The 11,948-nt window shown below is 48.6% G+C and overlaps 1 protein-coding gene across 1 annotated transcript; it reads right to left on the bottom strand.

Annotated features, from left to right (window-relative positions):
- Nucleotides 1-4,253: 4,253 nt before the first annotated feature.
- LOC135817605 (uncharacterized) lies at nt 4,254-7,085 on the bottom strand. Its single transcript, XM_065330823.1, has 2 exons — nt 6,569-7,085; nt 4,254-5,939 (listed from the first exon to the last, which is right to left on the bottom strand). The coding sequence occupies exons 1-2, from the start codon at nt 6,912-6,914 to the stop codon at nt 4,432-4,434; spliced, it is 1,854 nt and encodes a 617-aa protein (XP_065186895.1). The 5' UTR covers nt 6,915-7,085; the 3' UTR covers nt 4,254-4,431.
- Nucleotides 7,086-11,948: the final 4,863 nt, after the last annotated feature.

Here is an 11,948-nt window from a genome sequence, read left to right on the forward strand (position 1 = left end):
AACAAGACCCAGCTGCAATATGAGTGACCGCTTAGATTTGATTTTTGGTTTGCTTGTAGGCCGCTGGCACCCGCATTCAGTGACGCTGAACACTTGGCACTGCTGTTACGGAATTTCTCCCCACCCCTTTGCCTTCACACCACACAACCGTTCGTTGACTCATCTGTTGGCTCCAAGAATACTTTATCAAAATAAGAACTGATGGCGAAGAGAGCGGGGGAGAAAGACAACGAAATAATAAACAACCAACAGTAATAAACAGAGAAACGGCGAACACATCGAAACGACCAATGAGCGACCAGTACGTACGATACATGTGACTAGAACCAAGACAACAACATCGTGGACGAATCACACCACTCCCTCACACCCGAACTCGACTCGCACAGCGCATGCTCCACATAATCCACGCATGCGCGACAACTAGTTAGACAAACGCACTCACTCAGGCAGAAGCAGATCCACACTCTCTGACAACGCATATACTACATACACCACGTCATACACATCACACCCATATACTGCACACCCCGCATCACTCCCGTACAGACAGCAGACCATATTTGACACCGGACAAGACAAGACAACGAGACCAGGAACAACAACGGATGTAAATAATAAGCGAATCGAATTTCGTAACACAGCCTCCCCTAATGGGAGGAGTCGACCACGACTCCTTACAGAGAATAGGGATTACTATGGAGAGAATTATGGTGATTTATGAATTAGGGTTTATAAAATGTGTAGGTCGTCCTCCACCATGACCTCAATGAGAGGTGTCATGGTGGCCCGGTGTTTGCTTGTAGTTGGTCCGTCTTCTTGGTACCTTGTCCCTTCATGTCCGGTGATGTTGTAGATCATGCTGGCTGGGTCCCGGAATGCTCGAGCCCTCGGAATAGGAAAAGATAAGAGAGGCAGAGCATGGCAGTAATAATTTCATTAGCCTTAAGTAATTTTGCATTGTTTACTAGAAAGACGACTGCCGACCCTGGCAGAATGCGGAAAACAATAATTATTGTGCAAAAATGGTGGTCAAGGTACGGGAAGGCACGCATTGCCCCCCCCCCCCTGGATGTGTCGAATGCATCGTGGATAGTTATCATCATGGCGAAAAACTCATAATACCCGTTGTCATCCAGTACCAAAGCCGAGTGTAAAGAAATATCGGCCGAAACCCTCAATGCAAATGTATGTGTAAGTGTATGTATATCTACTTGTGTTTTCCTTTACTTGTGTCCATGCCTTCCGTGGAGCTTCTTGTTAGCGACACAACGCGTCCGTTGTCAGGTTCTCCAGAAGTGCACGCACTTTTCTGATGTCAGACAATCCTGTCGTCCCACGACGCTGTCGTCCCACGACATATATTCTTATCTTTTTTTTTTTTTTTTTTTTTTTTTCAACATTCGGCAATGTGGAGTTCTACACTGAACCTGGCAGCCGTCGATCCTCTGTCTGAGGCTGGATACGGAGTCTGAAACTGTACCAAGTCGTCCAAAAATTAACAATAAACTGTGCGATTGATCCGTCGTGAGCCCAACGTTCGTTCGACGTGGAGTACTATCTCTGCAGCCCACGTTTTTTTTTTTTTTTTTTTTTTTTTTTTTTTTTTAAGAATGGCTGGCTGCCTGCCTGCTGTATTCTGCTGGTTCTATGTTTTCTATGTCATACACTGCGCCGCCATAACATCTGAATGGACACGGCAGTAGGTGAAGCACGGTCTACCCCGTGAGACGGAGGGGAGGGCTATGCAAAGGAGAGGGCTATGTTACGAATTTGTATTATGACTATGATTTACAAGTGTGCACGCGAGTACGGTGTGGATACTCTACTGGACACTGACGGCATGACTCCACTCGACTTCGCCCCGTCCTACTCTGGTGGTACATGTTCGGAGCGGAGGGCTGTGTAACGGATTTCGTCTCGTATTGATTTAGTTTGTCCCGGGCCGTTGTCCGGAATGTAACCGAGCATAAAACCCAACTGGGCGGTGCGCACCCTCCCGACGCGGGCGTGATGCTGTGCTGGCCGGGGTAGGCTGATTCACGGTAAATGGTGCCGGCACCGATTCTTCTACTGGTGTGGATTGAGAAACAGGGGGAGCCGCCGGGGCTAATGTCACTGTCCCCCGGACGGGTTTAATCCTGTCTACATGTACCGAGGTCGACCGCATGTGTCGCGGTGAGGGGAGGGGACCCACCCGAGTTAGGTCAACTGTGGTACCCGTGATGCCCTTAATCTGCCAAGGTCCCGTCCAGTACCGATGTAATTTAGGAGAGACCCCTTTGGGGGGTGGGGCATGTAACCAGACATAAGAGTTAATGACATATACCGGCACTTTACACTTGCTGTCGTACACCGTTTTAGCAACTTTGTGTCTGTGGTTTAACCGTTGGCGGACCAAAAGAAAACATTCGGCGAGACGTAAGCGAAGATCGCGAACAAAGAGAGCAACGTTTGGTTCGTTATCCCGAGGGATAGGAAAAATAAGGTGCAGCGGAAGGCGGAGTTCGCGACCAAACATAAGAAACGCGGGTGTAAATCCTGTAACGTTGTGAACAGAAGAGTTGTAAGCCAATTGAACCAGAGGGAGAAATTCGTCCCACCGAGGGACATCGTTCAGGTGAGAGATAAAGGTTTTCAATGAGGCTTTGATAGTCCTGTTAGCTCTCTCTACTAGGCCGTCGCTCTGCGGTCGGTAGGGAGTGGTTTTCGTCTTTTTGATGTTTAACAATGTACATAGGTCCCGAATCAGAGCATTTTCGAAGCTTAACCCCTGGTCTGTATGGATTGAGTATGGGACGCCAAGGACACACACCAATTTATTGATAAGAGCACGGGCCACGGTACCGCTGGTCTGGTCGGGTATACCAATGATTGTGAGCCACTTCGTAAAATAATCTCCGATGACAAGTACATATTGATTTCCGCTTTTAGAAAGTGGGAATGGGCCCATAATGTCCATAGCAATAACCTCTAGAGGGAAACCCACTTTAATGGTGCCAAGTGGCGCTTTGTTCTTTCGAGTTGGAAACTTGGAAACTTCGCATTCTGGACAAATTTCGCAAAAAAGGCGTACCTCGGTTGATAAGCCAGGCCAGTAAAAGAAATCGCGGAGACGTTGTAGAGTACGTTCTGTGCCAAAGTGACCCGCCGTAGGATTTGCGTGAGCGAGTTCTAGCACCATGGGTCTCAGGGCGGTGGGCACAATTAATTGGCGGCCCGAACGACCGGGTAGCTGACGATAGAGAGTGTGATTCTCGACTGCAAGAGACGACGCCTGGTTGAGAAGAACTTTAACGGGATAGGGGTCCCCTGGTAACGCCTCCTCTTGAGCCTGCAGTCTTTCTATCACTAGGTTTAGGTGTGGGTCTGTTTGTGTGTTTTGTTTGACCTGTGCTGGATCGACTGTGGTAATAAAATTAACCGTTGCTGGACTAGATGGCGGATCGTCGGCGCGAGAGAGACCGTCGGCGTTTAGGTGGCGGGCCCCCGGGCGGTGTTCGATAGCAAAATTAAACTCAGCCAGTATTTGCTGCCAACGTGCAAGTTGTCCGGACGGGTCTTTAAACGAGAGCAGCCATTTCAAACTACTATGGTCTGTACGCAGCAAAAATGGTTGAGAAATCAGGTATACTTTAAAGTGGGGTAAAGCCCACACCACTGCCAACAGCTCCCGTCTAGTGACGGAGTAGTTTCGTTCAGCCGGGTTAAGACTGCGGCTGGCGAATGCAATAGGATGTTCTTTACCATCGGGCCCCACTTGGGACAAAACCGCACCCAGGCCTGTATTGGATGCATCCGTGTCAATGAGGAAAGGTTGAGTAAAATCCGGAAATGCCAATACCGGTGCTTTTGTGAGGGCGTTGCAGAGTGTCTGAAAAGCAGTGTCTTGAGGGCCGGACCAGTGGAATGTGGCATCTTTTTTGCAAAGAGAATTGAGTGGCGCCGCAATGGAACTAAAGTTGGGAACAAAACGGCGGTAGTAACCGGCGAATCCTAGAAAAGTTTGCAGAGCCGTAAGCGTCGTTGGTGTCTTCCAGTTCATGACAGCCTCAATTTTGCGGGGATCAGCATGTAAGCCAGACTTAGAAACGACGAACCCTAGGAAGGCGACCTCTTGTTTAAGGAACTGGCACTTAGATGGTTTCACTTTTAGACCTGCCGTCTGTAAGGCACTCAAGACCGTCTCTAGTTGCGCGATGTGATCCGAAAAAGACTTCGAAAAAATGATGATATCGGCCAAATATACGAGGCAGAAAATGGGCGACAACCCCCGTAAGACCGCATTCATTAACCTTTGAAACGTGGCTGGGGCGTTTGATAACCCGAACGGCATGCGAGTGAACTGATAAAGTCCGTGTGGCGTTACAAATGCTGACTTGTGTTTGTCCTCTGGATTAAGGGGAACTTGCCAATACCCCGATTGTAGGTCTAGGGTGGAAAAGAATTCTGCCCCCCCCCCCCAAGGTGATCCATGGTGGCATCAATATTAGGTAAAGGAAAAGCGTCCGCGGTGGTTAATTTGTTAAGTTTCCGATAATCCACACAAAAACGAAAAGAGTCATCAGGTTTTCGAACTAAGACAATGGGACTGGCCCATGGTGACATGCTTGGTTCCACTACACCTGTGTTGAGCATATCTGTAACCAGCGTCTGTACGATTTCTGCCCGTTTGGGATCTAATCTGCGGGGAGCTTGCTTGATGGGTGGTGTGTGTCCCGTGGGTATGCTGTGTGCAGTAACCGTGGTGGACCCCAGGTCTGACGACGATGTCGCCCAAACATTCTTAAACTTGCGAATTGTATTAAATAACGTACGTTTTTGCAGATCGGTGCCCAGGAAATCAGACCAGTCGAGAAGATCGGTAGCGTCCCCCAGGGTGTCGGCGTCGACCCGTGCAACCGGAGCTGGCCCTGCGGAGGAAAGACGGTGGATAACACCCAGCGGTGTTCCACTCGGCAGAGACAGAAAGGCAGCGGAGAAGTTAGAGGTAGTGAGGAGAAGTCGTTTCTTATTACTAGAACAAACACAGGCAGGAATAACCCCTTCCAGTGCTGGCAAAGGTTGAAAGAGAAATTCCTCCTGGTCCGACCATCCCAATGGAAGATCTAGATACACAACCCGGACTGACCATGGGGGCACAGAGAGCAACGAGGAGGAACAAAGAGTAGTGAATTCCGGAGGTTGGCCCTGCGGGTCGGGTCGGTGGTTACCACACTGAGGCCACAGTTGGGGACAACCCCATGTCCCTTTGAGGGTAAACGCCGCTATGAACAGACTGCCCAGGACAACCTGGAAAAGGGAGGTGATGGCGTGGAGACGTGGGAGGGAAAACCAAGTACCAATCCCATCCAAAATGCTTAACCCCAGGATAGCGAGTAAGCCTAAGAGAAACACGACCCCAGACCAAGTATGTTGAAACCAAGAGGTGGAGCCGATACTTGCAGTGTAACGAGAAGACAAGATCGGGGTGGATTCTGGCCCCATGACAAGAGTGGGCGACGGATCCATAGAAATAGATATCTTATGTTTCCTCAACAGATCAGCGCCTAGTAGGCATGATTCTCGTAAATCGTCAACTACGATCACTGGTCCCTCAAACCGGAGAGACCCCAGCTGAAACATCCCAGTCACCACTCCTAAAGAAGTTATTGATGTACCATTAGCACTATACAAGGCCCCAACGCCAATGGAGCTAGTGGGACGCAAAGATGATCGAACATGGGAGGGTACAACAGAGGAATCGATTAATGTGACACTAGCCCCCGAATCTACCAGGACCGTCAGTGGAACAGTGGTATCGGCAAAAGTGATCTTACCGGAGCAATACATGGCCGTGCTGACCGGGCAAACCCCAGCCGTCGTTACGGTGGCGGTTGGATCGGGCTCGTTGGAAGGAGGCAGGGCCGTATACTCCGGTGCACGGTCGAGCGGGACCCCTGGGGAGGAAAGAACGGAAGAGGAAAACGCAACAGCCTGAGGTACGGTACAAACATGTGCATCATCTGACCCTTGAATAAGAGTGTTCTCGGCAACGGGCGGGTCTAACGCTGCCGGGGCCCGTTTAAATGTTGGCCCTGTGATGAGTAGCTGTGCGGAGGTTGAGGAGCAGATGAACCATACGCCTGTGAATTACGTTGTGACATTTCATATTTGAATTTCCTACAGTCTCGTTTGAAGTGACCCGTTATTCCACAATGAAAGCAAGCAGGAGGTCGTGGTGGTCTAGGTGGTTCAGCCCGTGTTAGGGTATGGACAGCGGCGGCCAAGTCAGCTACAGTGGCCTTCAAATCAGCTATCTCAGTTGAAGCGGGGGCAGCCACGTTCAGAACCCCTTGGCTTAGTTCTAAAGAAGATGCACTACTCCTAGCTTCGAGCACAACGGCCTTACGCACAGCGGCATCAATATTGACAGGCTCAAAATCGGCTACCCTATTGCCCAAGGTGGGTTCCAATGCATCCAAGAAAGCCCTAGTGGCAACAGCCCCCAACACATCACGAGAGGCCCCCGGAAAGGCACGGGCGGCTAAAATGGAGATGGCATCACCCAGTTCTGGAATCGACTCACCGGGTGTCCTTCGTCTGGCCTGGAGCTCCGCTTGGCGTACTGCCTCCTTTCCTTTATCTCCGAAGCGGGCCACTAAGGCTGCTCGCAGCTTGACAGGATCGTCACGGTCTTCGTCCGATAAGGATTCAAGGACAAGAGCCGCCGGTCCCTGTAGTCCGCGTTGTAGCAGAAAGATACGCATTTGGTCGAGTCTAGTTCGGTTAGGGTCTGCTTCTCCCTCGGCTGGAGGGGCGACGTAGCCGTTGGTCTTCAAGCAGGAATCATAATCTCGCAGGTAAGCCGCCAGGCTTTCCTCGGGGCGGCCATGGAACGGGCGTGGAAGCAACCATCTGCCAGGCTCCGTCATGATGACGAACTAAGTGGGAGGAAGGAGAAGCAAAGGAAACGGCAAACGCAAAGAGACTCCCCAAGGCCAAGCCTTGGTCAAAAAGAAGAAACCAAAGAAATCGCGGCGGCGATCAAAAAGCAAAGAAACAACGCGAAGAGAAAAAAAAACAGGACGAGGCAAGCAAGGCACACTTACGAGAGGAGTAGTTCCGTCCCTTTGGTAGGTCGCTCGTAGTAAGTTGTGGAACTCGAGTCCACGTCGGGCGCCACTGTTACGGAATTTCTCCCCACCCCTTTGCCTTCACACCACACAACCGTTCGTTGACTCATCTGTTGGCTCCAAGAATACTTTATCAAAATAAGAACTGATGGCGAAGAGAGCGGGGGAGAAAGACAACGAAATAATAAACAACCAACAGTAATAAACAGAGAAACGGCGAACACATCGAAACGACCAATGAGCGACCAGTACGTACGATACATGTGACTAGAACCAAGACAACAACATCGTGGACGAATCACACCACTCCCTCACACCCGAACTCGACTCGCACAGCGCATGCTCCACATAATCCACGCATGCGCGACAACTAGTTAGATAAACGCACTCACTCAGGCAGAAGCAGATCCACACTCTCTGACAACGCATATACTACATACACCACGTCATACACATCACACCCATATACTGCACACCCCGCATCACTCCCGTACAGACAGCAGACCATATTTGACACCGGACAAGACAAGACAACGAGACCAGGAACAACAACGGATGTAAATAATAAGCGAATCGAATTTCGTAACACTGCTGCGAATAGTTTAGTCGCAAAGTGAAGAATCACGGGCAAAAAGGCCCAAAACTTCGAGATAGGTTCTGTTCAGCTTTGAGCAGCCCTGGGCGAGTTGTTTATTGAAATGTGGCATTTTTTCTGGGTACACTTCCCTATGTCCAGAAATACAACAAGATCAGAGTGGCGATGGTCAGTTTTTGAGCTTCGAACGGGCAGAAAGGTGAGAAATTGTCGCTTTTTGACACTTTGTGTCCACGTTTCACTTTCAACGTACCTCTCTATAACAAGACCCAGCTGCAATATGAGTGACCGATTTGATTTGATTTTTGGTTTTCTTGTAGGCCGCTGGCACCCGCATTCAATGATGCTGAACATTTGGCACTGCTGCGAATAGTTTAGTCGCAAAGTGAAGAATCACAGGCAAAAAGGCCCAAAACTTCGAGATAGGTTCTGTTCAGCTTTGAGCAGCCCTGGGCGAGTTGTTTATTGAAATGTGGCATTTTTTCTTGGTGCACTTCCCTATGTCCAGCTATACAACAAGATCAGGGTGGCGATGGTCAGTTCTTGAGCTTCGAACGGGCAGAAAGGTGAGAAATTGTCGCTTTTTGACCATTTGTGTCCACGTGTCACTTTCAACGTACCTCTCTATAACAAGACCCAGCTGCAATATGAGTGACCGCTTTGATTTGATTTTTGGTTTGCTTGTAGGCCGCTGGCACCCGCATTCAGTGACGCGGAACATTTGGCACTGCTACGAATAGTTTAGTCGCAAAGTGAAGAATCACGGGCAAAAGGCCCAAAACTTAGAGATAGGTTCTGTTCAGCTTTGAGCAACCCTGGGCGAGTTGTTTATTGAAATGTGGCATATTTTCTTGGTCCACATACCTATGTCCAGCTATACAACAAGATCAGGGTGGCGATTGTCAGTTCTTGAGCTTCGAACGGGCAGAAAGGTGAGAAATTGTCGCTTTTTGACCATTTGTGTCCACGTGTCACTTTCAACGTACCTCTCTATAACAAGACCCAGCTGCAATATGAGTGACCGCTTTGATTTGATTTTTGGTTTGCTTGTAGGCCGCTGGCACCCGCATTCAGTGACGCTGAACATTACGCACTGCTGCGAATAGTTTAGTCGCAAAGTGAAGAATCACGGGCAAAAAGGCCCAAAACTTCGAGATAGGTTCTGTTCAGCTTTGAGCAGCCCTGGGCGAGTTGTTTATTGAAATGTGGCATTTTTTCTTGGTGCACTTCTCTATGTCCACCTATACAACAAGATCAGGGTGGCGATGGTCAGTTCTTGAGCTTCGAACGGGCAGAAAGGTGAGAAATTGTCGCTTTTTGACCATTTGTGTCCACGTGTCACTTTCAACGTACCTCTCTATAACAAGACCCAGCTGCAATATGAGTGACCGCTTTGATTTGATTTTTGGTTTGCTTGTAGGCCGCTGGCACCCGGATTCCGTGACGCTGAACATTTGGCACTGCTGCGAATAGTTTAGTCGCAAAGTGAAGAATCACGGGCAAAAAGGCCCAAAACTTCGAGATAGGTTCTGTTCAGCTTTGAGCAGCCCTGGGCGAGTTGTTTATTGAAATATGGCATTTTTTCTTGGTGCACTTCTATATGTCCAGCTATACAACAAGATCAGGGTGGCGATGGTCAGTTCTTGAGCTTCGAACGGGCAGAAAGGTGAGAAATTGTCGCTTTTTGACCATTTGTGTCCACGTGTCACTTTCAACGTACCTCTCTATAACAAGACCCAGCAGCAATATGAGTGACCGCTTTGATTTGATTTTTGGTTTGCTTGTAGGCCGCTGGCACCCGCATTCAATGATGCTGAACATTTGGCACTGCTACGAATAGTTTAGTCGAAAAGTGAAGAATCACGGGCAAAAAGGCCCAAAACTTCGAGATAGGTTCTGTTCAGCTTTGAGCAGCCCTGGGCGAGTTGTTTATTGAAATATGGCATTTTTTCTTGGTACACTTCCCTATGTCCAGGAATACAACAAGATCAGGGTGGCGATGGTCAGTTCTTGAGCTTCGAACGGGCAGAAAGGTGAGAAATTGTCGCTTTTTGACCATTTGTGTCCACGTGTCACTTTCAACGTACCCCTCTATAACAAGACCCAGCTGCAATATGAGTGACCGCTTTGATTTGATTTTTGGTTTGCTTGTAGGCCGCTGGCACCCGCATTCAGTGACGCTGAACATTTGGCACTGCTGAGAATAGTTTAGTCGCAAAGTGAAGAATCACGGGCAAAAAGGCCCAAAACTTCGAGATAGGTTCTGTTCAGCTTTGAGCAGCCCTGGGCGAGTTGTTTATTGAAATGTGACATTTTTCCTTGGTGCACTTCCCTATGTCCAGTTATACAACAAGATCAGGGTGGCGATGGTCAGTTCTTGAGCTTCGAACGGGCAGAAAGGTGAGAAATTGTCGCTTTTTGACCATTTGTGTCCACGCGTCACTTTCAACGTACCTCTCTATAACAAGAGCCAGCAGCAATATGAGTGACCGCTTTGATTTGATTTTTGGTTTGCTTGTAGGCCGCTGGCACCCGCATTCAGTGACGCTGAACATTTGGCAATGCTGCGAATAGTTTAGTCGCAAAGTGAAGAATCACGGGCAAAAAGGCCCAAAACTTCGAGATAGGTTCTGTTCAGCTTTGAGCAGCACTGGGCGAGTTGTTTATTGAAATGTGGCATTTTTTCTGGGTACACTTCCCTATGTCCAGAAATACAACAAGATCAGAGTGGCGATGGTCAGTTTTTGAGCTTCGAACGGGCAGAAAGGTGAGAAATTGTCGCTTTTTGACCATTTGTGTCCACGTGTCACTTTCAACGTACCTCTCTATAACAAGACCCAGCTGCAATATGAGTGACCGCTTTGATTTGATTTTTGGTTTGCTTGTAGGCCGCTGGCACCCTGATTCCTTGACGCTGAACATTTGGCACTGCTACGAATAGTTTAGTCTAAAAGTGAAGAATCACGGGCAAAAGGACCAAAACTTCGAGATAGGTTCTGTTCAGCTTTGAGCAGCCCTGGGCGAGTTGTTTATTGAAATATGGCATTTTTTCTTGGTACACTTCCCTATGTCCAGGAATACAACAAGATCAGGGTGGCGATGGTCAGTTCTTGAGCTTCGAACGGGCAGAAAGGTGAGAAATTGTCGCTTTTTGACCATTTGTGTCCACGTGTCACTTTCAACGTACCTCTCTATAACAAGACCCAGCAGCAATATGAGTGACCGCTTTGATTTGATTTTTGGTTTGCTTGTAGGCCGCTGGCACCCGCATTCAATGATGCTGAACATTTGGCACTGCTGCGAATAGTTTAGTCGCAAAGTGAAGAATCACGGGCAAAAAGGCCCAAAACTTCGAGATAGGTTCTGTTCAGCTTTGAGCAGCCCTGGGCGAGTTGTTTATTGAAATGTGGCATTTTTTCTTGGTGCACTTCCCTATGTCCAGCTATCCAACAAGATCAGGGTGGCGATGGTCAGTTCTTGAGCTTCGAACGGGCAGAAAGGTGAGAAATTGTCGCTTTTTGACCATTTGTGTCCACGTGTCACTTTCAACGTACCTCTCTATAACAAGACCCAGCTGCAATATGAGTGACCGCTTTGATTTGATTTTTGGTTTGCTTGTAGGCCGCTGGCACCCGCATTCAGTGACGCTGAACATTTGGCACTGCTGCGAATAGTTTAGTCGCAAAGTGAAGAATCACGGGCAAAAAGGCCCAAAACTTCGAGATAGGTTCTGTTCAGCTTTGAGCAGCCCTGGGCGAGTTGTTTATTGAAATGTGGCATTTTTTCTTGGTGCACTTCTCTATGTCCAGCTATACAACAAGATCAGGGTGGCGATGGTCAGTTCTTGAGCTTCGAACGGGCAGAAAGGTGAGAAATTGTCGCTTTTTGACCATTTGTGTCCACGTGTCACTTTCAACGTACCTCTCTATAACAAGACCCAGCTGCAATATGAGTGACCGCTTTGATTTGATTTTTGGTTTGCTTGTAGGCCGCTGGCACCCGCATTCAGTGACGCTGAACATTTGGCACTGCTGCGAATAGTTTAGTCGCAAAGTGAAGAATCACGGGCAAAAAGGCCCAAAACTTCGAGATAGGTTCTGTTCAGCTTTGAGCAGCCCTGGGCGAGTTGTTTATTGAAATGTGGCATTTTTTCTTGGTGCACTTCTCTATGTCCAGTTATACAACAAGATCAGGGTGGCGATGGTCAGTTCTTGAGCTTCGAACGGGCAGAAAGGTGA

This window comes from Sycon ciliatum, chromosome 5 (genome assembly GCF_964019385.1).
Source record: "Sycon ciliatum chromosome 5, ocSycCili1.1, whole genome shotgun sequence".
NCBI lineage: Eukaryota > Metazoa > Porifera > Calcarea > Leucosolenida > Sycettidae > Sycon > Sycon ciliatum.

Bases quoted from the DNA above. Each gene is read 5' to 3' on its own strand.
- LOC135817605 (XM_065330823.1), bottom strand. From the start codon at position 6,914: ATGACGGAGCCTGGCAGATGGTTGCTTCCACGCCCGTTCCATGGCCGC. The intron at 5,940-6,568 runs GTGAGTCGATTC...TTTCCTCCCCAG, and splicing joins GGCCAGACGAAGGACACCCG to GGGTCCCGCTCGACCGTGCA.